The sequence below is a fragment of the Mesitornis unicolor genome, unplaced genomic scaffold, assembly GCF_000695765.1.
Source record: "Mesitornis unicolor isolate BGI_N332 unplaced genomic scaffold, ASM69576v1 scaffold9977, whole genome shotgun sequence".
Classification (NCBI taxonomy): Eukaryota; Metazoa; Chordata; class Aves; order Mesitornithiformes; family Mesitornithidae; genus Mesitornis; species Mesitornis unicolor.
Genome location: NW_010198372.1, coordinates 38,599 through 61,826, shown reverse-complemented (window position 1 = coordinate 61,826; position 23,228 = coordinate 38,599). Strand labels below are relative to the sequence as shown.

At 40.1% G+C, this 23,228-nt stretch overlaps 1 protein-coding gene across 2 annotated transcripts in view; it reads right to left on the bottom strand.

The window, feature by feature from the left end:
- Positions 1-23,228, bottom strand: part of SULF2 (sulfatase 2) — a 62,931-nt gene that overhangs the window by 6,862 nt on the left and 32,841 nt on the right. For both annotated transcript variants that reach the window (XM_010189121.1, XM_010189120.1), the window contains exons 7-12: positions 21,496-21,624; positions 20,479-20,535; positions 19,647-19,776; positions 9,612-9,816; positions 3,159-3,405; positions 1,207-1,303 (exon numbers count right to left, since the gene is read on the bottom strand). In XM_010189121.1, coding sequence (XP_010187423.1) covers positions 1,207-1,303; positions 3,159-3,405; positions 9,612-9,816; positions 19,647-19,776; positions 20,479-20,535; positions 21,496-21,624 — 865 coding nt within the window. The remainder of the gene's footprint in view (positions 1-1,206; positions 1,304-3,158; positions 3,406-9,611; positions 9,817-19,646; positions 19,777-20,478; positions 20,536-21,495; positions 21,625-23,228) is intronic.

Sequence of the window (23,228 nt, the reverse complement as noted above, 5' to 3'; positions counted from 1 at the left end):
TCATTTTGCATGGCAGTCTTTAGCAATGTCTGGTGACACAGGATGTGGATTAGCAGTTTGTGCCACCCACAAGTTATTTTTAACTGCCTATTTTTTCCCATAAATGAAACTCCTCCTTTTGTTCAGCCCAACTCACACAGTGTGGCCCATTTCCCCCAGATGGGCATTACAGGCTTCTACCTTGGTTGTTTACACAGCAGAAAAAACAAAGTAATTCAGTGTGAACAACAAAGTCACTGCAAGGCTACATCAGACATCAATGGCCATAAGTGTAGTGGAAGCACATGGCTGCTGAAGACAGGACAGTGCTCATGAAAAATACACAAAGAATCCAGCCCTGTGACCCTAAGCCAGGAACACAACAGGACAGAAGTGAGCTCTCATTTTCTTTGTCACTCCATATAGCCTGCATTTTCTGAAGAAAAAAAAAGAATCAGAAGAATTTCAGAATACTGGAATTGCCCTTTTTTGATTCTAGCAGACCTATTAAGATTTTCAATATCTATCTGCCTTGCTACATGTCAGTCTGTACCACAAAAGGCAGCCAACAAGTTTTGACATGGGACTGTGCTATGAATTCACGTAATTTGGTAAGAGAATGCAGGAGGTCCTTTCTTTATGCTTTGCTTTGGCATTTGTTCCACCACTATCTGGTCCTTGGAAGACTGCCTCTTTCATACACAACATGTGTGAAGGGTTTGAGCTTACACTCCTCAATATTAAGCAGATGATACTAAAGAGGGCAGGCACTGGATCTGCCTGAGGGTAGACAGGTTCTGCTGAGGGACCTGGACAGGCTAGAGAGATGGGCCAAGCCCAATTGCATGAGGTTCAACAAGGCCAAGTGCCGGGTCCTACACTTTTGGAACAACAACCTCCATGCAACGTTACAGGCTTGGGGAATTTCATAGAGCAAATTACCTCCAGGTTCTTCACACACACAAGCCTAAGGAAAAACAATTCAATTCCAGATCCCAGCTGTCCTTTCAGTTACAGTTCCCTCCTCCACTCAGCATCTTGTCTTAACAAACTCGTAATAACTTCACTCTCTCTGAAATATCTATTCTGAAATCAGCCAGCAAGGTCAAAAGGTTCAAGGGAGGGACGCAGATACCCAGACGCACACACAGTCAGCATGATCCTATCAGCCCACAGAAAACCATGCTAAAAGCACACTGAAAATTCAGGACAGATAACACCACTGACCTCGTGGTCAATATGAAGTTTATGGTCCTTCCAAGCTTGCAGTGACCTGTACAGATCTGTGTCACACTGAACGGTGTCATTCTCCAGGATATAGCACCTTGGCATGGAAAAACAAACAAGGTTTATTATAGCGGATACCCACACACAGAGCAATGCAAACAGCTAGCTTTAATTAACACAGCTCCAGGACAGATGAGAAGCCAGACTGGAAATGACATGCAGGATTCAAAAAAACAATGTTCATTCAGGAGAGTAAGAGTGCACTATGAGCCAGGAAAGAAGCTGGGGTTTGAGTTGCCATGGAAATTTTTCCGAAGTAGAAAAATTTAAGGAGGATATTCCTACCCAGCAGAACCTGTTGACTCCTCAATTTTGATATGTAAATTGTGCTGCACAGATTTCTTGCTTATTCATTAGGCTGTCTACATAAATAACCTCTACTAACTAGCAAGCACTGAAAGCATTACTCAGAAGCTATTTCCCAATGCATAATTAAGTGATATGGCGGTACGGACAAGGATAAAGTACTTCTTTATAAGATGTATTACTAAACCATAAAGAAAAGGAAAAAAAAACCCAAACCCCCAAAACAAACAGAGAAATTTTGCTGTATTCTACAAAAAATTTTAAAAGATTTCTCCCTGACTTCAAAGGCAAGACGCCCACTGACAATCTCAAGTGCGTACATTTCACTAACTTCCAATGCAATCTAGGTTTTAATTTTTCTTCACAAAAACAAAAACAACAAAAAAACCCCCACTTGACAGAATTACCCGAGAAGTTTGTTAGGGGCCAACAAATACCATGTAGTCATTTTTGAATGCTTGTTTAAATTAAAGCTGAGCATTTTCAACACTCCTCTATTTTCTTTAGTTCACCTCCTGTATGTTGTCCCCCTGCCTTCTTTTCCACAAGGGCTCCTGAGGATTCCTCAGAAACTGTGTACAACCTTCCCGATAGTTCCTTGTATGGATTTGGGATTCATCCAGTAAAGCAGTAAAAATCAATTTAACTTGTTCCAGAAAAAGAGCACAAAAAGTGATTTATGGGTCCTGAACATTCACTGTTGCTGGGGTAAGAGGGCACAATTCTCTGATGTGACCCTAGCTGTGTTTCCTTGTACCAGCAAGTCTCTAACCCTGTAAACAGAAATCAAATGGAAACCACAGACTTCAACAGCAGCTAACTGGCTCGTGCATGTTTACGTGACCCAGTCATTAAACAATTTAATGCATGAAATCAATACTGATTGGTGGATTTCCTGATAATTCACAAGCAGAAATGCTGACTAAACTAATTATGTGCAGCTGAAGATACATCATCAGCCCCTAGACTTGCACACTGAGGAAAAGACTTTTAGCTATTAGAGTGGCCAGGCAATTCCCTGACCTCTCTCTCAATTTGTTCTACTTCCACATACCCCTGGTGCATCCAGCTTCATCCATAATATAGATTTTTCTTTCCTACCGCTGGCTACAGAAAGCTATCAGAGACGGCTCCCTTCCTTAGGAGTAGTTTGGTTTGAAACATGAAGCAATCAATTACATGAAACCAGGTCACACTCCAATTATTGCCTTTGGTCTCCAGCCAGGCCAGGTTACCCACAGCACACTGGGATTTCTGCAGGTAGAGCCTTTCCTGGTTTCACTTAGGTGCAGACACAACTGTTGCAAACAGTTTTGCCTGTCCTCACCGGAAACATGCACTGATCAGTGATTACTGCCTCCAAAGTGCAGAAGACATAAAAGCACTGCTGCAGTTCTTCAGCGGTTTCATGTCTCTCTGTATGTGACAAAATGAAAACAAAACCAAAATCTGTTGTGCAGATGAAAGTAAGATTTTTAGTGAAGCTAGAATGGGTATCCAAAAGGGACACAATACGCTTATCACCATTTATGTAAAGCAGCACTTAAAGCAGCAATAGCTTTTAGAAATGCAACATGTGTACTCACCTGTGAGTCACTTTTATTAGGTTAGGGGCTGTATACTCTGCAATGCCACCAGTGCCACTGAATTCCCCCACATCTTTATCTTCCTCCTCATGAAGGAGACTAGCTCTCTGCATCTTGTGCCGCTTGGTGATGTTTCTTGGTAAGACGGGTTGGTAGCCATCCTCTAAACCTAAGTTATAAACAGCTCCATGCAGCTCAACAGATACAGAACGGATAGAGCGGTTCCGGACATAACTCGGTTTGTACTCTGCATGGAAAAAGAAGTGAAAGGATTAAGAGGGGGAGAAACGGCAGGTTACGATTTGGTCCTCCTTAGGAGCCCTGTGACATTTGGAATTAATTGGATGACAAATGGTGTTTGTTGCAGTTGTCCTCTGAGCTGCTGCTTCATTACCCTTGCACGGATGGATACCTTAGGGCATGATAGAGAAGGCAGACGTAATGCAAATGCACAAGGATGGCAGAGGGGAAAGAAAATGTATTTGTCCAATAGCACTTTGAGAGCAAACAACTCAAAGAGACTCTGCTCTTCCCCCAGCAGTCACTAGATGGCAGTAAGAACTCAAAAACGAGCCATGACAGTTTGGACAGACAGCGAGGTCATCCTTACACATTGGTTTTCTCTTGTCCACTGCACAACGCTCCCCCGCAACACTTTGTTGACGTTGTCTCAAGTATTCCGTGTTCAGCCTCAGCCTTTTGTCAATCCTATGCTTGTTCTTCACGGTAAGATACTGTATTTTTTCAGAAGGGATTAATATCTGAATCTTTACTTTTATTCACATCCGATTCTCCTCTTTGCCATCATTTTCCTGATGTGCAGACCAGTGAGTTTCTACACAAAGCACCACCCTCCAGTGCTATGCACCCCCTCAGACTTTGCAGCCCAAAGGCAAAACAAAACATTTGCTATGAATTGTCACTGCACAGTACGAGATTCTCACTGATCCTTTCACCATTACTGCTTTCCAAAGTTCTCTGTCCCAGCCCAAATTCCCAGAGCTCCTCTTCTGTTTGGTCTGGAATAGCACAAAGATATGGTAGTTATGGAGTCTAAATCTGCATCTAAACTTCCCTGCTGCATGATGGGGTCCATTTCTGACCGTATTTCCTCCTCACTGCCAGTGACTGCTGAGAGTCACTCATTGCACTAAGCATAACCACTTAATTCTTTGAGGAAAAACGTACAACCAAAGTACCACAGCCTCTCCTCTCCTTCCTGTCCTGTGCCTGAGTCTTTGCTCTGAACATGTAGTTTGGAGTCACTGAAGACATTACCAGAAGCATTTGAGTCCCTTGGCTCCTTTGGTCACCTCTCCTTTACATACAGCTGAATCACGCAGACCATCTCACAAGAAGGGGACATTCCTTCTGCAATCTGGTAAGGGGAAAACTCAACCAATGTGCCAGATAAGACTTCCTTGCACTCCCAAGGTTCATAGAAAAGCCAGGTTTTTCTATGGGATAATCTTCCCCGCAAAACGGGTGGGAAAAAAGAAAAAGCAACAGGAGGTAGAACAACCAAAATTGACAAAAGAAATAACTCATGCCAATTGGCATGTTTTGGCATTAGCACAGAGCAACTTTTTTCAAGAAGCCTAACATTAATTTCAAATGGATTAGAGGTCTCAAAAGCCATTTTTCAGACTGTGGGAAGAGAAGTAAACATCTCCTCCCATCTGAAACTGGTCCAAGCACTATATTCTTGTCAGCACCACACATGGAAAGTAGAATATCAGCTGGATTGTCTGCCTTTGCACTTTTTCCACCTGCGGTTCAAAGTTTATTGCTGATATTAAGCCAGGCGAGTCACTGCTGAAGGGACAAAAAACCCCCACAGGACCAACCCTATTTCAGGCACCCATTCAGGAAATGTTTGACTAAATGAGAAGGAAACTCCCATCTTTTCAGAAGTAGGAGGAAGATCCAAAAAGCTATGCCCTAACAATTATATTCAAAGTATAAACTCCCATTTCTTTAATTGTTCCCTCATTTCATCTTGTTAAGCTCAGCCAACTAACAATTTACCTTTCTCCCAAGTCTAATATGCCAATCCAGCATGCTGGACCTCAGCAGACAGCTGCAGGGAAGTCGTCTACACACGTCCCTGAAGAACTGGAAGGCAGGAGTTACTCCTCCTTCGCAGCCAAACTAACCCAGCCTGACAACAAACAAATTGGTCTGGAGTGAGACAGCTCATGAAGGACTTCTTGTATCGCTTATCACAACAAGCTATCTGCAGCACTTACTCAGCGCTGTCATTAGTACCAAACTCTGAAAAAATTATTTTCAGAGGAAGTGGTTAGAATATTTACTAAGATCAATATTTATCTGTGCTGTGCTCTCCCACCTGCAAAGTGCACTGCAGGCATAAATACCAATGTCTAATTACTTATTAGTCAATCCTCCCCCAGATTTTTTTACTCTCCAATTCATTTGTCTGTGTGCACAATCCAGAAACAAAGTAGATCTAGGGCTGTTACATATTTGGCCCAAAACACCCATACTTCTTAAAGTATTAAAGTTTGGCTTTGGTAAGCTCTACAAGCTCCTCCTCTGGTCATACAGAAGCCAGCTGTCTTATAGATGGTGCTACTAAAGAACTGCATTCTCAAAACCGAGTCTGGAAATGGAGTCCAGAGAAATTTAAGCCTAAGAAAGCCAAGTCTGTTTCAGTGTCCCACTCATCCAGCTGTGTCTTCTTGGACCACTTGATGACCACACTGGTCTTCGCTGGAGCCTGAAAAGAAGTATGCTGTCCTCGTCCAGATTTCCCCAGAGACTCTAGAGACTCAAACACATGATTTTTTAAAACTATTTTTTGGTAGCACCTCAGGTTTCAACACTGTCTAGTGAAAGCACAGACTATAGTATTCAAAATTATTATTATTCAACTGAATAAAGCAAGGCAATGTTGTATTCCAAAAACAAACTTCATATCTGACATAAACATGCCCAGCCTTTGGGTTTATATTTAACTCTCCTCACACCCTCATCACTCAAGCCTTATTACTTATTTTACAGCTGTCAGATCCATGATTGAACACTGAGACCATTTGGAAATGATCAATCTCTCAGGGACAGCTGAGAAGACCTTAACCAACTCTAACTACTTTACGGCAACTTCCCTAAAGCAGAAGCACGACTGCCCAGCAGAAACACAGCAGAGGACAGAGAACTCTTGGTCTTCCCTGCTGATACTTACTCCACATAGGTATTTTGGATCTGATATTTACCAGCATCCCAATGATGACAGAACAAGTCAGTATGCAAGGATTCTGCTTCTACACGTGTCATGAGGAAAGTATTTACCATTAGCTTCATGAATTCCTGCTTGCCATTTCCCAGTAATGCCTATACATTCTCCAGAATTTTGTAGAGTAGAAGCATTTTCTTTTCCTTTAACACCAAGGTAAAATTAGGCACCTTGAAGTCAAATTTTCAAAAGTATCTCAAGTGTCCAGAAATATGGTTAAAGGTTTAGAGGTGTTTTTTCTTGGGCATTATGTACCTAGGGATTTCTAGAAAACTTATTTCGAATCTGTGCCCTTAGATATTTCAAAGGGGAAAAAAAAACCAAACCAAAAAACTTTCTTATATCCAGTTCCTACCAACTGTCATTAAAAATTATAGTTCAAATGCATCATCTTTAAAGTAGTTGATGTTCAGGTTTGAGGTTGGTTTTTTTTAATAACAAAGAAGGTCATTTTGCTCCAGCATTGAGACTAGCTCAAAAGAAAAACAAATGACATGAAAATTGGAATAAAAATTCACTAGCCCCTTTGTACACACTTGTGTTTGTTGTTTACAAGTCTGTGTGGCCTATCATCATCACTTCTCGACATGCAGCTGAATAACTCCTTTAATCACATGCACTTGTTCATCACAGGAGGAGATCAAATCCACAGCAAGAAAAAACATAACAGACCACAACACAGCCAAAGATTTTAAGAGCTCACTATCACTTTAGACTTTCTACCTACTGCAAAGCTTTGTTTCATCTTTCCTATAAAAATAAAAACATACTAAATAAAATAAGGAGGACACAGAAATGCAAACATCCCTGACACCCAAACCCAGATACACCAAATGTTAATGCTTATGTGTTTCTACCATGTAAAAGCTTTGCAGGTGAATTTTGTATTTGTACATGGCCTAAATGGCATGTACATGACATGACCCTGTTTGGCAACTGAATTTACCCAATTTAGAAAACATTGTTGCCTGCTAAATGCACTGGTGCACCCAACAATGGGTCTAGACCTCACCTACATTAGAAAGTAATTATTTTATCAAAACATTGGGTGCTCCAGCCCCTCTATCAGCAATTTAGTCTGGTCTTTTAGATGACATGTTCTCACTACATGACTGGTTTTTCTTTCTGAAAATCCTCATAACCCCACTAGGGTTCACAACATACTTAATGCACCCTAGAAGCAGGGCATCCAACTTAGCTTTTTGCATATAACTGTAGATTAGAATCCATCAAAACTGCTCTGCAACTCCATCTCTACTGTGCATGACCAAAGGAGTGATCAGGGTGTTTCCTTCAAAACCAAAAATTGCCGTGAACTAAAGCATTAATGTGGACATGACCCTAGTCCAGCTTGAAACTGTTTTATTTAGCTATTGTTTAATCTGATGAATGGCATCTACTGGCATTCAAGTAGGGCTGCAGTATGATCCCATGCACTCATCACATTCTGAGCAGCAGACCCCAAAGATGCCCTCAGAACTATGCAACCCAGCACAGGCTGCACGTTATCCCAAATCTCATGAAACGGGTCATAAAAATCCAAATACACATCATCAGTATTCATATCACCCTCTCACCATTCACAATCCAGTGAAGCAGCTTTCTAGGTAAGCCGTTTAAAAAAATGTTGGTATGTTACCTTGACTTGCACTGCTTTGTGCTCATTTGTGTTGTGTGTGCTTTATTAGACAAGTGCAGCAGAACGAAAAGCCCACACCAAATCAAAAAGTCTATGTCAGTAGGCCTGAGCTAACCTCTTCCACTGCATGGCACACCCTGGATGTGGGCAGAGGGAAAAACAAAGCATGTGGGGAGTCTATTACTTTACTTAAGACACAAACAATGGGAACATGGTTGTCAAGATCCTATCTTACGCTGCTCAAGTTTATGCCTTAAGGTTCACGAGGCAAGTGAGCTGAATGGTACAGTATAAACTCTGCCTCCTCTGAGCAGAACACAGGGAAAAAAACACCATTCTGATCCCTCTGCTAGGGGGAGCAACCTTCACTTTTTTAACTCATCTCCCTTCATACATAAACTAGAGGTAATTATACACGTAACCACCTCCTCTGGCTGTTGTGAAAATCAGTTAATATTTAGGAAGCACAACACAGATTAAAAGTACTTAAGTAAGTGTTAAGTATTATCAGATAGCATTATGTTGCTCTCACTTAAATTGTTTTCCTCTTCTTATTTACGTGCCTTCGACCTACTCCTATTATTTGACACTCCAGGACTGAACTTTCTTCTGTGTGACTTCAAAAAAAACAACTTAATTGAACAGCAAGTTCTAGTGTTATTTAAAGATTATCTGCTGTGCCACACATTTAAACAGCAAGTATAGTTGAGTACTTTCATTCTGGAACCAATAATTTTTTTTCAACTAAAAATTAGCTTAGTAGGTACTAATCAGCTTGCAAGGGAAATATAATGGGAGAAAATCAATTTAAACTCTCTGTTTGAAGCTTGTGCCAGGTCATTATACAGAAAGACTAATCTGCTAAATAATTAAGGGTCTGTATTTGTGGAGTGAGACGAAAGAAACATTACAAGTGAATAATAATTCTGTGCTGCCATTTGCCTCTTTAATCTATAATTAGACTATGTACTTCAAATATAGATGTTAGTCTGACTAAGGTTTAATGCAGAGCCAGTGGAATGGGCTTTCTGAAAAAGCACCTGATCCGTGCCAAGGAAACCAGAAACAGTCTTTGGACATGATCTCTGGTTAAAAGTCAGCCTTGTCTCTGCTGACTGAGCACAAGGAAAGGATGTTAGAAGCAAGCAGCTTCTGTAACAAAGCACACGCATCCTCATTAAAAATAAATTACTGCAGTAATGGCTCCAAGCATTGCAGTACCTGCTGAAAACTGGAGCATTTGCTGTAAAACACTGTTCATGCTTCATGGCCTATGCAAGGATGTGCTACTTGCCACTTCCATGCGTGTACTGCATTTCCCAGTTTTGAAAGACATAAATACAGGACCCTATTTTGGGTCAAAACACTCCTCTTCCTACAGACAGAGATATTTTCAAATCTGATTGTCCAATATGAGGCACACTGTTTCACAGGTAAATGAAGAGTAAATATGCCGATAGAATTCAATGTCCACGAAAATCAGGACAATTACATGTGTTCCCAAACAAACTTGTAAGTTTTCTAAGACAGAGACAGAAGGTACAGTGGGTTCACTCACTTTTCTTTAAGAGTTTCTTTCTCCGTCCAACATGGCTCAGCTTGTATTCATTCTCTTCGCAATTGCAGTCTTCGTTATTCCTGTTGTAATACTTGGGCAAAATATTGGAAGTGCCTTTGCTGTTGCCTGCAGCTGCCATGTTTCCCACTCCCTTGCACTTGTGTAGCTTGAGCTTTCCACTGGCATCTTCCACACACTGCCATTTCTGGAAGAAAAATCTGGTCATTAAAACCCAGTCCCAACCGTGCTTTGTCTGAAGGCCAGCTCCAGCGATCCACCAGAGATTCCTCATTGTAGTAAGCTGGGACTCATCTGTCATCCACTACCAAACCAGATATTTTGTAATCTTCCATTTTCAGACAAAACAGGAAACTCTTTGAAACACTCTTGCATTTGTTTCAGGAGGCAGAACAATGGAAATTTCTTAATGAAATCAATACTACAGATAAAAACATGGAGGTGACAATTGACAACTTTCAGAAGCATAACTGTGGGATAAACCAAGGACTTTCAAGCTTTATCCACAGGTTTGAAAATAATCTTTGCCTACCAGCAAGTGTGTTTGTCAGGCTGGCAGGAATCTATACCACCGTTATGCCATTAAAAGGGCAGCAAGGTCCAGGCCTAAATATAATCTCAGTTTCATCCCATACTCTACAAGAAGGGAAAAAACTTTCTGAAGAAGTCTCATTCCTAGTCCAAATGCCTGATAGTGGGATGATTTTATTCAAGTTGTGGATTCCTTTACTGTAAAGATCGGGTCTGAGCTGGTTATCTAGACTCGTTCTACAGTTCAAGAGGAGGAACAGTCAACTTTCAGGGTATAATTCACTTCATCCTAAGGTGGCCATATAAAGGAGGTAAGAAAAAGGATTGTCCTGGATGCCTGTGAAGTGAGAATCAGTTCCCTCTTCCACTCAAACTACAGAAAATCTGATCTCCACCTCCAACTCCTTCTGTTACTCAAAACCTGAAATAACTTGCTTAGAGCTCCCTTTGTGCTGCTATCAGAGCTGTGCCATGGGCAGGCAAGTATAGCCACCATCGATCTGGCACAGAATTTTTACCCATTACCCAGATATATCACAACACAATTTCACCTACTCCTTTATTTACCAGCACACCACCAGCTACAGAGCTAGGGTTTGAGATACGTGAAAAACCTCACAGTAGCAGTTGCTACTACTTTAAATAGAGACTCTTGGAAACACTTCAGCTTTTTGCTGAGTCTTGCGAGGCGTTCCTCTTTTTCCCCATTACAAAATTATAAGTCTGTGCCTCCATGACTCACTTGAATATTGAGAATTTTCCAAATAAAAGAACAGAAGGAAAAACAGCTACAGCTCCCAAGTGAGATGACATTTTACAGCAGCCTGCAGCTCTATGAAGGAGATTCAGTCACTTCAATTCCCAGAGAGGTGTGTCCAGGCTAGGACAACAAAGCCTACATTTTCCATCAAAATTCACTCCACTATTTGCATGACAGCAAAGTAAGAAAACCTATCACTGTGCTTTTATACTAGAGAATTTAACAGGAGTCAGAAATTAATTGACCAGTTACAGTGGATTTATCTATGTCTGTGGGAGATTCTCTCATTTAAAATGAACAGAGTTTTACAATGTGTCCACTTATTTCCTCAGACAAATGGATGCCAGGTCTCCTGAGCTGTAGTTACTTCTTGGGTGCAGACATTGTGTCCAACCTCCTGTACGACCCAAGCCTTGTACTGATGCAGTTAAACGGCTTAACTTTCAGCACAAGGACTCATAGGAAATTAATGAGAGATACTGACAATAACACATTTGAATTGGACATTTTTGCATGACTGTCTTCATCTGTAAAGCAGGACACATTTACCTAGATGGGGTGCAGAACAAAAACAATCTTTGAAGAATAAATTGTTGAAGTGGTTTTTTTATTATTTTTTATAAATGCCTAACTTTGATTGATCCACAGACTGAAGTTTGAAGATATTCTACCAGAATAAGCAATGGTTTCTTTCACAAGGAAAAAAAGATGTAAAAATGTTTGTTGCTGTTTCCCATTCCAATTAATCTGAATCTTATTTGTGAAAACAGATGAATAAACTCCATTTTCTGCTCAATAAAGCTCTATGCTGTAGGTGTCTGATACATGAAAAATGAAGATTCAACAGAGGGCAAGTTAAATGCCATGATGAGAACTACTATAAGTGCTCTGATGTGTGGCCCAAAATTTTTTTTCCCATTTCTTTCATCTCCTGTCAAGAAAGTGATGCTCATTTTTCCCCTCCAGGTGAACTGGAAAAAAACCTCTATTTTTTGGTGCAGTTTAAATCTTTCCAAGGCAGCTGTATGCTACAGTGAAAATATCTTAAAGGCTCTGCTGGAAGGGCACATTGTATGCATTAACAGGCCCACTGCTGAACAACTGCAGTGCAGAACTACGTAAAGTTACTTTAGAAGCAAACACTGAACAGATGTGGAGGAAAAAAATCCAATCCAAAAAGCAAGGTCCCAAGCTTTTACTATTTCCCCTCAAACAGATATGAGCGCGTATGGGAATGTGTCTGGGATTCAATACCTTACCCTTGGTCTGCGTGTAAGTACAAATACAAATTCTCTAGGTCAGGATCACTGCTGTATTAGTTGCAATCATTTCCCAGGATGCTTTCAAATTCAGGGGGAAAAGGGCAGTAATTACAAGGGAACTGTGAAAATCCCTACCTGACAGTCAAGAAGCTTTGAACATCGTGAAGTCTGGTTAATTTAAATTCGTTTCTAGTGCAGAGCATACCATCACACAGAAACCTGTGTCAACCCCTGGAAGCAACTAAACTATTTTATATGAGGTAATCACTTAAATAATTAAATCTATATATGAAGAACTCCAGAGTGCCCCAGAGATACTTTGGCTCACAGGTACAAATGATAACCATCCAGCAGCAAAATGTAGCTGCATATAAATAGTGGATTAACTCAAACAATCAAGAAAACAAAGTGCCGTTAGTCGATCATTTGCCCCCAACTTTCCATGTCTTTTCTTCATTAGGCCAAAATATGTGTTCCTAATTCAAGCTCCATAGCTCATAATATCACATAAAAGCTAGGTCCTGAAAGGGAGAGCAGTTTAACACAAACCAAAAGTCAGTGGAAAACCCAGACTCCCCCACAATCTTCATCTCAGCTTGTATCAAAAGTCCAAAGGAAGAATCTGTACTTCTTCCTGTAAAGCCTTGCAGAATGGCTACTGAAGCCAACACATAAATGGCTTTTGCACCATGTCCTGAAGTCCATCAAGCTCACATTGTGCAAAACTTTCCAGACGCTTCATTAACCATTAAAGCTGTTCCAGCTGGAGATCTCCCACCATCTCCAGGCAGGCCAAGTTAGCTGCTGTGCTCGTGCTTTCTCCCACCTACTGTGCTGGGCTTGTTCTAACACTTCTGCTTCACCCTCTGCCCTGCCTCTCACTGCACAACCCATGCTACTCAGTTATTTGTGAGCAAGGCGAGAGAATCTAGGCTTTAATTTAATGGGGAAATTAGAGCTGCTGAACAGAAATCTTGTTCAAAGGTACACTGCAAAGGTAAAGAGAAGACAGTTTGTAACACATATTCTCCCCTCCAGTCTGAATCACCTGTTATACCTACCATCAAGAGTAAATTAGGACTTCAATTTATACTAAACATGAATTTTAGCAGCAACAGTTGTAGACTGAAACAGATGCCCTGTTTTCCTCCAGTAACACTGTTCACCTTGAATATACAAATGAACCCTTAGCAAAAAAAGACACATTGTAGTTTTCTGTGTCAAAAACCCACTACTTCCTTCACAGCCCCCATCACCATGAAGTGGTTTTTGTGCATCAACATCATCTTACCACTACAGCAATCACAGATGTTAATTCAAAGTCATTACTCGAGGCCCCAGTCAGAAATAAATAGTCATGTCCTTCCCTGTAGGACTTTTTCCAACAATTCACTCATTTCCCTCAGTGAATCTTTCTTTAGGGGGGAAAAGCAGATCACACGAACCTTGCTAAGAAGAAGTTCTAGTTGAAACATACAGCTTTCAGAGTTGAGGCCTAAATCATCACGCTGTGTCTCCTCAGCTCCTCTTTTTGTTAAGCGAAAGGGATTCCATTCCCTTTTACACAGAAGTGAAAAGTGAAACTGTCTGATCAGTTAGCTGCCAGCAAGGCTCCCTCCCTAACAGTTTTAGGAATATAGGGTCTAAGAATCAAAGTTTCTGCAGGATAGTAAAGTACTCCGTCCCTGCCAGCAACCTGACAAAAACACTTCAGCAATCTCCATCTTCTTTGGTTTATGCGAATGCTTTCTGAACCCCATCCTTGCTGTCACATTGGATGGCAAGCTAGAAACAAACTGTTTTAATGGCCAGAAATATTCTAACTTCCAGTCTAAATTGATTTAGGAGTAGTCAGAATACATTTTTTCTCCTACAAAACACTACAGTTACAGTTTAGTTAGCTCTTCTCTGCTGTGGATTGCTCCTTGTGTTATTTTTTTATTGGGCTAATGAGGACAAAACAGTAACATCCAGAGATGCAAGCCTCTTCTCTTCAAGAGGCAGTTCTGCTTTTGCTGGCGACTTGTCTTAATGCTCAAGTGTTACAGGTTTCAGGAAAGACTCAATTTGAATTTCCCATTGTTTGTCTCATACATGTTACTACTTCTCTGTTCTTGTTAACTGGAAATACTTGGCTCGTGTCATCTGTACAGCATCCCTTAGATTCACACAGACAGACGCTCTCTCCTTAGCTATTCTTTTGACTGAAAATGCCCAGTTCCTTAGCCCCTCCCTACAGGTATTATTTTCTCAATTTTTAGGGTTTTTTTGTCCCCCCCTCTCCCTTCCAATTTATCCATTGGCAAAGAACAAGTCTAGTTTCCTCTATTTCATGTCATCAGTATATAAATAGCACTGTGTGATCTTTATTCCAACTGGACATTATTTCATTACACAAACTCACGATTTTTGGAGATTTGGACCTCTGGGCTCTCAGCTCAATTTCAGTTGTCAAACTCTATATATCACTCAAACCTTAAAAATATAAGATGGATGAACAATTTATTGACAGAAAATCAGGAGGAATTTTTAATGTCCCAAACTGTTGCTGAAGTGAGGCAGGTGGGACAATCAACTAGCACACATATGAAAAATCAGGTTTTCAGCTAAATTTAAGAGTACAATTATTATATTAATAATAAATGAATTATATAATTGGATTGTGGTATCAAATGGTCCCAGCTGCTGTGTTAGGTACTGCAGAAGCTAAGGAGTGAGTGCAGCCTAAGCAGAAATTACATTAGTGATGGGGGAAGAAACCAGCAGCACCAAAAAGGAAACTGATTTGTCTGAGGTCCCACATCGAGTCTGTAACAGTTCTGAGATTGAAGCCTGACCTTCAGCTCATTCATTGTCTTTTGAACTAAACTGTGCTGTCACTCATGTCAGGATATTTGGAAAAAAAAAATGAAGGTTTTATTAAACGTTGGTATGGGTTTTGGAAAGCTACTTGCCACATCCACTACTATAATGACAAGGAATTTAAAAATCTCAGTTAACAAGAGATGCAAATTTCTTGGTTTTGTGAAGCATTAAGCAGCAAAAAAAGGCATAAGTAAAATAGCCTCTGGAAAGAATTATAGGTTATTTCTGGCTAAAGGAGGAAAATAGTTTTGTTAATTATAATTGCTGATAAGGAATACAATCCCTGAATCACAGCCCTTAATAAATCATCACTATTTTAATTTTCATGGTTTGTTGCCTCCTAATGTTATCAGGTTGAGAGCTGATAAAATTTTTAATGTATGAAGTTATCAACAAGTCGTTTCTTGCTGCAGTCACAGATTAAGAACCAGATCCTGAAAGCTGCTGAGCACATGCGACTTGCACTGGAATTCAGGAACAGATCTGCTTAATGAGCTACTAAAATTATCTGGATTGTAGCTGGCTTGATATGCTTCACTTACCAACGGAACCTAAATTCTTTAGTAACCTCAGGATGTCTCTCCTAGGTACAAAAGAACCGGACAATGACAAAAGACACACAGATCAAAAATGTCCCAGTCTTTGAAGAAATTCCTTATAAAAACTGACTGAGTTTCCTAGGTCTGGTTAATGTAAATCAACTCAGGAAAAGGAGAGAAAATGAGAGTAGTTTTTTCTACTGCTCCACCCTTGGCACTAGGCAATGGCTAATGATGATTATGATGGCAGAAATATGATCCAGAGGTACCACTTATTAATTGCTGTAGGAAAGCACACATTGACCAGAATAGTTTTCATCACTGCTATGCCATGTTATGTCGGAGAACTATGGGGACCAATCCAGTAAGTGACACACTTTTACTTACGGCACCTTCATGCCAGTTACAAAAGAGAATATCTCTTCTTGATCCCGGTACAGCACAGAGCAATCAGAGGGAAGACTATAAAACTTTCCATTTGCTGAACATCTGAGGGAAATGAAGTGCAAATTCTTGTATTTTGAATGTTATCCTGGTGAAACTTGTCCTAAAAAATATTATTTTTAATGCCATTTAAAGACAAATTCTACTTGTATCAGATTTGCACATAGAGCTTTTTTAAAAAAAGGATTTGACAAGGAAATAATACGAATTCAGACAACTACTTTTCCTCACAAATTGGCAATATAATTGTATTATGCCAGGTCCTGCTACAGACAAAATTAATACCGCTGCTTCTTTAATTATTTATTTTTTTTTCTCACATGTACAGCATAGATTCCCTACAGCAATCAGCAGTGCTGCAGGTACTGCATGTTTAACAAATGTGCACAAAGTTGGCAAATAACTTAGAGGGAGATTTTGTGCAGATGTTGTTATGATACTATGGAGTTGCTGGGAATACTCTACAGAACAATGCTGATATCATAATTGGCTTCCACTAAAGCACATTAATGCAGGCTGCCAGATGAAAGTGGGTCAGCTTCCACTCACCAGCCAGTTTAGAATGAAAGGCCAAACTACACTGAAGAGAAATTTTTTTGTGGAATCCATTAGGTACTAGGATAAATGTTTTTCATTTCATGTGGGAAGAAGGAGCTCATCTCTTTTAAATCCTTGAATATAAATGCTGAGCTGCTCTTTTATCTGAGCCTACAGTCATCCTTTGTTGAATGCAAATAACCAACACAGACCAAACCTTACTGACTGAAAAAGAAAACATGGCAACACACAGACTCCCATTGCACTCAGAAGAATTTACATATATTAGTGTTGCCAAAAAAATCCCACATAATGGACTCTGAAACAAGGTTTTAAACAGTGTGAATAGCCTCATCTCCATGACCCTGGTGCTCTCTTATCAAAACGATTATAGGTCAAGGAGGGTGACAGAGATTTGCAAAGGAGGAGCGTTTTTTGGTGATCGAACTGTATTCACAAACTTGCACGTTCACAAAGCAGAATTTCAAATTCTCCTTCTCACATTGAAAGCTTTCTTCACCTCTCCTTTACTCTAAGCTCTGTCCTTGTCTCTTCTCATTCACTGCCCCTCTGAGTCTTTGTCCTCCATTTGTGCTTACCTCCTGCTCACACTTCAGATTTCCAGGCACTGCTCAGACTATTCTGCACATGGAATAGCAGGTCCCCAAAACTTAAGTCAAAAGAAAGAGTCCCAATGACTTTAGCAGGCTTTCACCTAATCCTGACCCAGACTTCTCTTCATCTTTGCATCAGGATGTAAGAATTCACCTTTTGTACTGAACACTCCAGATACTGTTAAATGCCCAATAATAAAGCGTCCTGCAGAATCAGGAGACATCTGCTAAATAACCACTCTATCTGTATACCATAAACTCCCCCAAGGCAGTGCTATGTTATTAATTTGGGCTCATTCTACTTACTATGCAGAGCTGTGCACAGCACCAGCAAACAGACAACACCCATTTGTCACTTGAGAAGTTAGTCTTGCCTCATTCTGAAAAAACTTTTGGGTGCACCCATATTTAGGCACAATTCATCCTCAAATAAGCACATTCATCTCCCACTATTTTTGCTGTCTAGACAGACAGCATAGGACATGTTCTCTAGAGCAGGGGTTAGATGGATTGAGACTCCCCTGAGAGCCCTTCCCAGACGCTAATTGACTTGATTGTTAGGCAATTTTTCCTGATGTCCAACTTAAATTTCTTTTTTGCTCAATTTCACCCTATCACTTCCAATTACATCTGACTGAACTGCTCAAAACAATTCTTCTCTTCTCTGTCTCCTGACAAAGAAGATGCAGCACACGCATCTCTTATTAGCACACCTTCACTTTGGAATTTATTGGCAATTCTGAGTACGGAGTTGACATTTTATGCCCACTTCTTGCAGATGTCAAAGCTATTTTATTATCCATGGAAGAAAATGTAAGTCTGTGAATGTGTGTAGACAATACAGGGCCTTCTCCCTTTCTTTCATAACTGAGACATGTAGTAATTAGAGTAAGGAAGCCTGAATGTAGCTAAGTTACCTTATGCAAAGGGACAGTTTCAGTGACAATGTGGATTTGGAAAGTCTCTTTTCCACTCTGTTCTTACAATAATGTTCAAAATAATTGGGGAAATGAAGACAAAAGGAAGAAATTGAAACCTCTCTCAAAGGGAAAATACTGATGAAAAAAGAAAAGCTGTATTTCCCCAAACTACTTACTGGATGATGTTGTAGGAGAAACAATGACTTTTCCCCCAGTTACTCAAAGAACATTGCAAAGTCAAGAAACAATGGCTTGTTCCCACCCATCTACAATTCAGCTCAAGACATCTGATGACAATACAATACTGCAGTTCAGTATTTTTAGGAAGAACGGGACACTATAATCACTCTGACAAAGAATCCACAGGAGGAAAAGAGCATCTGGAAAATGCTTATACATATAAATTGAATCCAAACACCTCAGGAACAACAGACTCATTTCACAGGTGTGCTGAACTACGTGATCAAGAGTCAGAAGCATGGAGTCTGGCCTCTGACAGCAGAAAATGAGCTACTGTAGCCTGAGTAGCCCATTACTGACTACAGCCTTGGTAAGACATTCAGCTCAAGTCTGCAAGAATGGTTATATTCCACAGACTGACTGATTCTGTCAGCCCTCTGTGCTGCCAGGATATGAGGTAACACCAGTCTAATAACAGAAACATTAGCATGTGGACCCATCTACCTTCATCCCTTTGTCTACATGTCCACGGCAGACTGCATTACAACCTTTGAAATGGGGTACTCTGGTACCTGGATGATAAAGGAATAGCACAGAGTCAATTTTGCCGTGTTTCCAGAAAAGGAGAATTTCCCCAAGAGTGGAGAAATCTCCCCAGGAGTGGAGCTGCTGTAGACAGCTTTGCTTATGCCCTTGCACTACTCTGGTAAATTGGCAAAACCTTCTGCACTGAGACCATGTATTGACACTACTCTAATTTTTTTTCCCTTAATTTCTTCTACATAAGTTGGATCAAAAGTGAACATAATTTCATATCTGCCCAGAACAGTTATGTAATAACAAGAGCAATGACACACAATCAATAAGCATTGTGCCCATACACACAGGTTGCCTGCAGTCATAATCACATATGTGTTTTCACAGTATACTTTTGTTAAGGGGAGGTATGTATTGAGTTTACAGAATGTGTCCCATTATTGTATGTAATTCCAAATAGTAACAACAAAATGAGTTAAATTAAGAATTAAATTAAGAATTGGAGATCAATCTATTAGGTTCATCGTAGCTTCTCATCACTAATGAATCACAAACCTCATTCTATTTGGGGAATAAAATGTTAAAACAGCCTAGGCAGTTCTTTCAACAGTAGACAGGAACCAACAGAGACACACTTGAATCAGCAATTTCCTGACTGACAGTCAATCTCATAAATGCAATAATACAGTTTCAAGCAAAGGCCACAGAACAAGCCATTTGATTTATAAGCTGCCATTGATGACAAGGTGAAGGACATTGTCACAGTTAAGATGTTAAGCTTAGCCCAACTACAACTGTCTGCTTTTAGTCAGGGCCACAATGCCCTACCTGGCCAAGCTGTTCACAAGCTGTCTGATACTCAGCTCGCTGACAGAGATCTTTCACACGCTGATATTTGGGTAGAAAGTTTTCTTCTTGGGCATCTACTTTCTCATTCTCCCTCTTATGCAGCAGTTTACTGGAAAAGAAAAAAAAATTGCATTAATTCCAAGATATACATAGAGTTTGTTGAAAAGGCTCAGAGGACTAGGTTATATGCCAAGTCCATAGCATCACTGGTGGCCAAAACTTAACAGTCCAGTGGAAACTAGCACTTATTATCTCCGGTAACACACAAGTTATTCATATCATCCTCTCAGGGAGTGCACAAAACCATAGAAAACTAAGACAGTGTGTTTCATGTCTGACTCGCAGGCAGTAACAACAGTCAATATAAAGAGACCATATCCTCCTCATTCTACAGGGCCGCCCTCTGCAAACCCTTCATGCCCCATGTCATGCATTAAGGCAGAGGCATAGAGGGAATGGCCAGCAGATGAACACGCAGGGAGGAAAGGTTATTCATAGTCCCATGATACAAACAGGAGGGGTGGGGCCGGGGGGGTGGGCAGCAGCTGAAAGAAAAATGGCATGCCTCTCCATCTCTCAATTCAAGTAAAACTCCCCTTCCCCCACCCTAACAGCACATTTATGCAGGCTGCAGGCAGAGGCCATACATTCCCTCCTATCACACAATCACTGCCATTAGGCATACTGCAGTCGTGTGGATGCTGGCACAGCTAAATGGCTTTAGGTCTGTGGTAGAGTGCTGCTTTGGCTTTAGCTATTCAGTATCCTTCTATTTAAAAAGACTGCGCTCTGTGATTAACACTTTCCTTACCCTCTTTCCACTAGGAACGAGTCTCTCCACACCTTCATCTTTTTCTTTAAATGGAACCTAGGAGGAAACACGGAGAGGAAGAAGCAATTCCCACAAAACCAGCACTCAAGTTATGCCCTAGTTTTCTCCCCCACCCCCAATTCAGATGAGAAACATTAAATGTAACTGCACAAGGGGACATCCAGCTTTTATGAAGCAGGCACATATGCCTCTGCAGTGCAAATCACGAACAAACACAGGACAGATTTGTTCTCACAGGAACAAAATCCATAACAGATTCGCACAGTACAACTATTTCAACACAAGCATGTTTAAGGCACAGGGTATTAACTGAATTGTCCTTGATCACAAAGGATCACAAATTAAATCAGGATTTCCTGACTCCAGTTTGGGCTCTTAACCTGCATGCTACCCCCAAAGTATTCTATTCCAAAGCAGCTGCTCCTTTCCTCCTCTCCATCCACCCTACTACTTGTAAAGCAAATCTCCTTCTTCCCCTTTTCTGCTGATCTTCTCTAGCAAGCATCCAGTCTAATTCTCTTTCTCAGTCTTTTTCCAATGAAGGTATTGATGGAAAGACAAAAATAATAACTGTGCAATTCTGAGTGCTAGCCCATCTTTATATCATAGTCTGATACACAACCAACCCTTTCAACTCAATTATTCTAGAATTTATTCAATACGAAATGCTTTGATACAAATGATGCTATAGAGACACTTAAAATCTATAACTCATAGAGCTTAAAACCTTCATGTGTTGCTCTCTCACTGCTATACAATTAAATTTAGTATATCTAGATGCCATATAGCTAGAATATGAACCTGACAAAATGAAAATAAATAACTGAATTCAGTCACATACCGCCAAATAGGTATTTAGATTTTCCAGTGAATGATGTACTCATCTAGATGGTAATTTTGTTATGCTTTCCTTTAAATTTGCTGCATGTTGCTGAATACATGCTCACTCTCCTGTACGAACACATGCATGTTCACAGGTACATTTCTATTTCTTACCTATTCACTGGTCTCTCAGAATCCAGGAGCTTTAGAATGGATTTACCATCCATATCAGAAGGAATATCCAATCCAGCAATATCTAGAATTGTAGGTGCAAGATCAATATTCAACACAATGTGAGGATTCCTGAAAAAAACCACATATGAGAACCTGGTTTAAAGTCTATACAATGATCCCAAGCAACTCCAGCTCTTCCTTAGAGACCAAGGATCTGAAAATGCTTATTTTATGACATTTGCAAAGAAGAAAAAAGCACACAATCCAATTCCTTTCCATGAAGGGATTTAAAATTTAAAATACAGGTAAGTCACATAACCTCAAGAGGGCTGAAGATTTTAATACGAAGATTTAAAACTTTACCACAGAAAAAGCAAAGTAGTTCATAAGGCAAAGTTAGTTAATTGTTGCAAAAAAGGGTTCAAAAGTCTTCCAAAACATGAGAAAGCATTAGAAAAACTCCTTGAGTGTCTTATAGAATCAAAGTGACTGTAAAATATGCTGATTAATTTATTAAAAAGCAGATTTAGCAAATAGCACATGCTTTATCTTTTTCAAAATATGGCACAGAAATACGTAACTCAGCTCTTATCACAGCCAGCATGTTCTGAAGGAGAAAGAACATTTCATGAGGAGAAATATATTGCTAGACACTACAGTAGATAACTGGAAGGTGCTGTTAACAGAAAAAGGAATCAGGAAAGAAAAAGCAGAGAGGAAGCAGTTATGGAAAAAGACAAAAAAAAAAGAGAAAAATAAAAGCACAGCTTTAATTGAAACAATATCAGTCTTCCCAAGTGCGCAGTTATCCATTCTGCAAACACTTAGGAACCCATGCCCTTTATGTAGCAGAGTACTGGCATATGCTCCTCAGCCACCACAGATAACAGGACAATATTTAACTTAAACTGACTTCAAATTTGGTGAAAACATTGGCCTTAACTCCACAGGCATACAGACAGCTCCTATCCCCAGATCCCTTGAGCTGCCAAAGCTAAATACGAGTGAGTTCATGGATCAGAGCACCATCCAGTTGCACAGCCTGGCATTCAGTAGCTAAACGAATGCCCAAATTTCTAATCGTGTGACTTGGTTTCACTAGGGGTCTGGTTTTGCAAAAGTGTTTTCAGTTTATGTTAAACCTTACAAACTTATTTCAGATATGTCTATGACAGTGTTGTGTAATTACTCACAATATTTCATATACACATACTGCTTATCAGCTGTGCACTGTTTCTTTTCTTTATTTCTCTAAAAATATATCAAGGCAGGCACTTAATATCTTAGGAAAAAAAGAGAAAAGAAAGTGAGCATACTGCTATACAGACAATCTTCTACAGCACTGAACATAAAGAATCACTGTGCTCTGATTTTCAGGCACAAAGGAAGGATGGGACTAGATGGGAGGCTATATATGTCAGTGCAGAATTCTAGCTCAAAATACAGGACTGAAGAAAGTTGCTAAATTCACACCAATTAATGAGACACCATTTAAAAATTACTGCATTTTTGAGCAAGCAAGCAAACAGGCACTGACAAGAGCATGGATGATGAATTAAATTGATGTACCTAATTTGATTTTAATTACTAATAATTGTGGTGTAGCATATTGGGTAATAGAAATGAGAGCTTAGTAATGACTTGCTACGGGGATTGCTATTACATCTTCATTGGTATCAAAAGGGAGTCATGGAAATTATTCTGCAGGAAAAACATAAGGTTCATGCAAAACA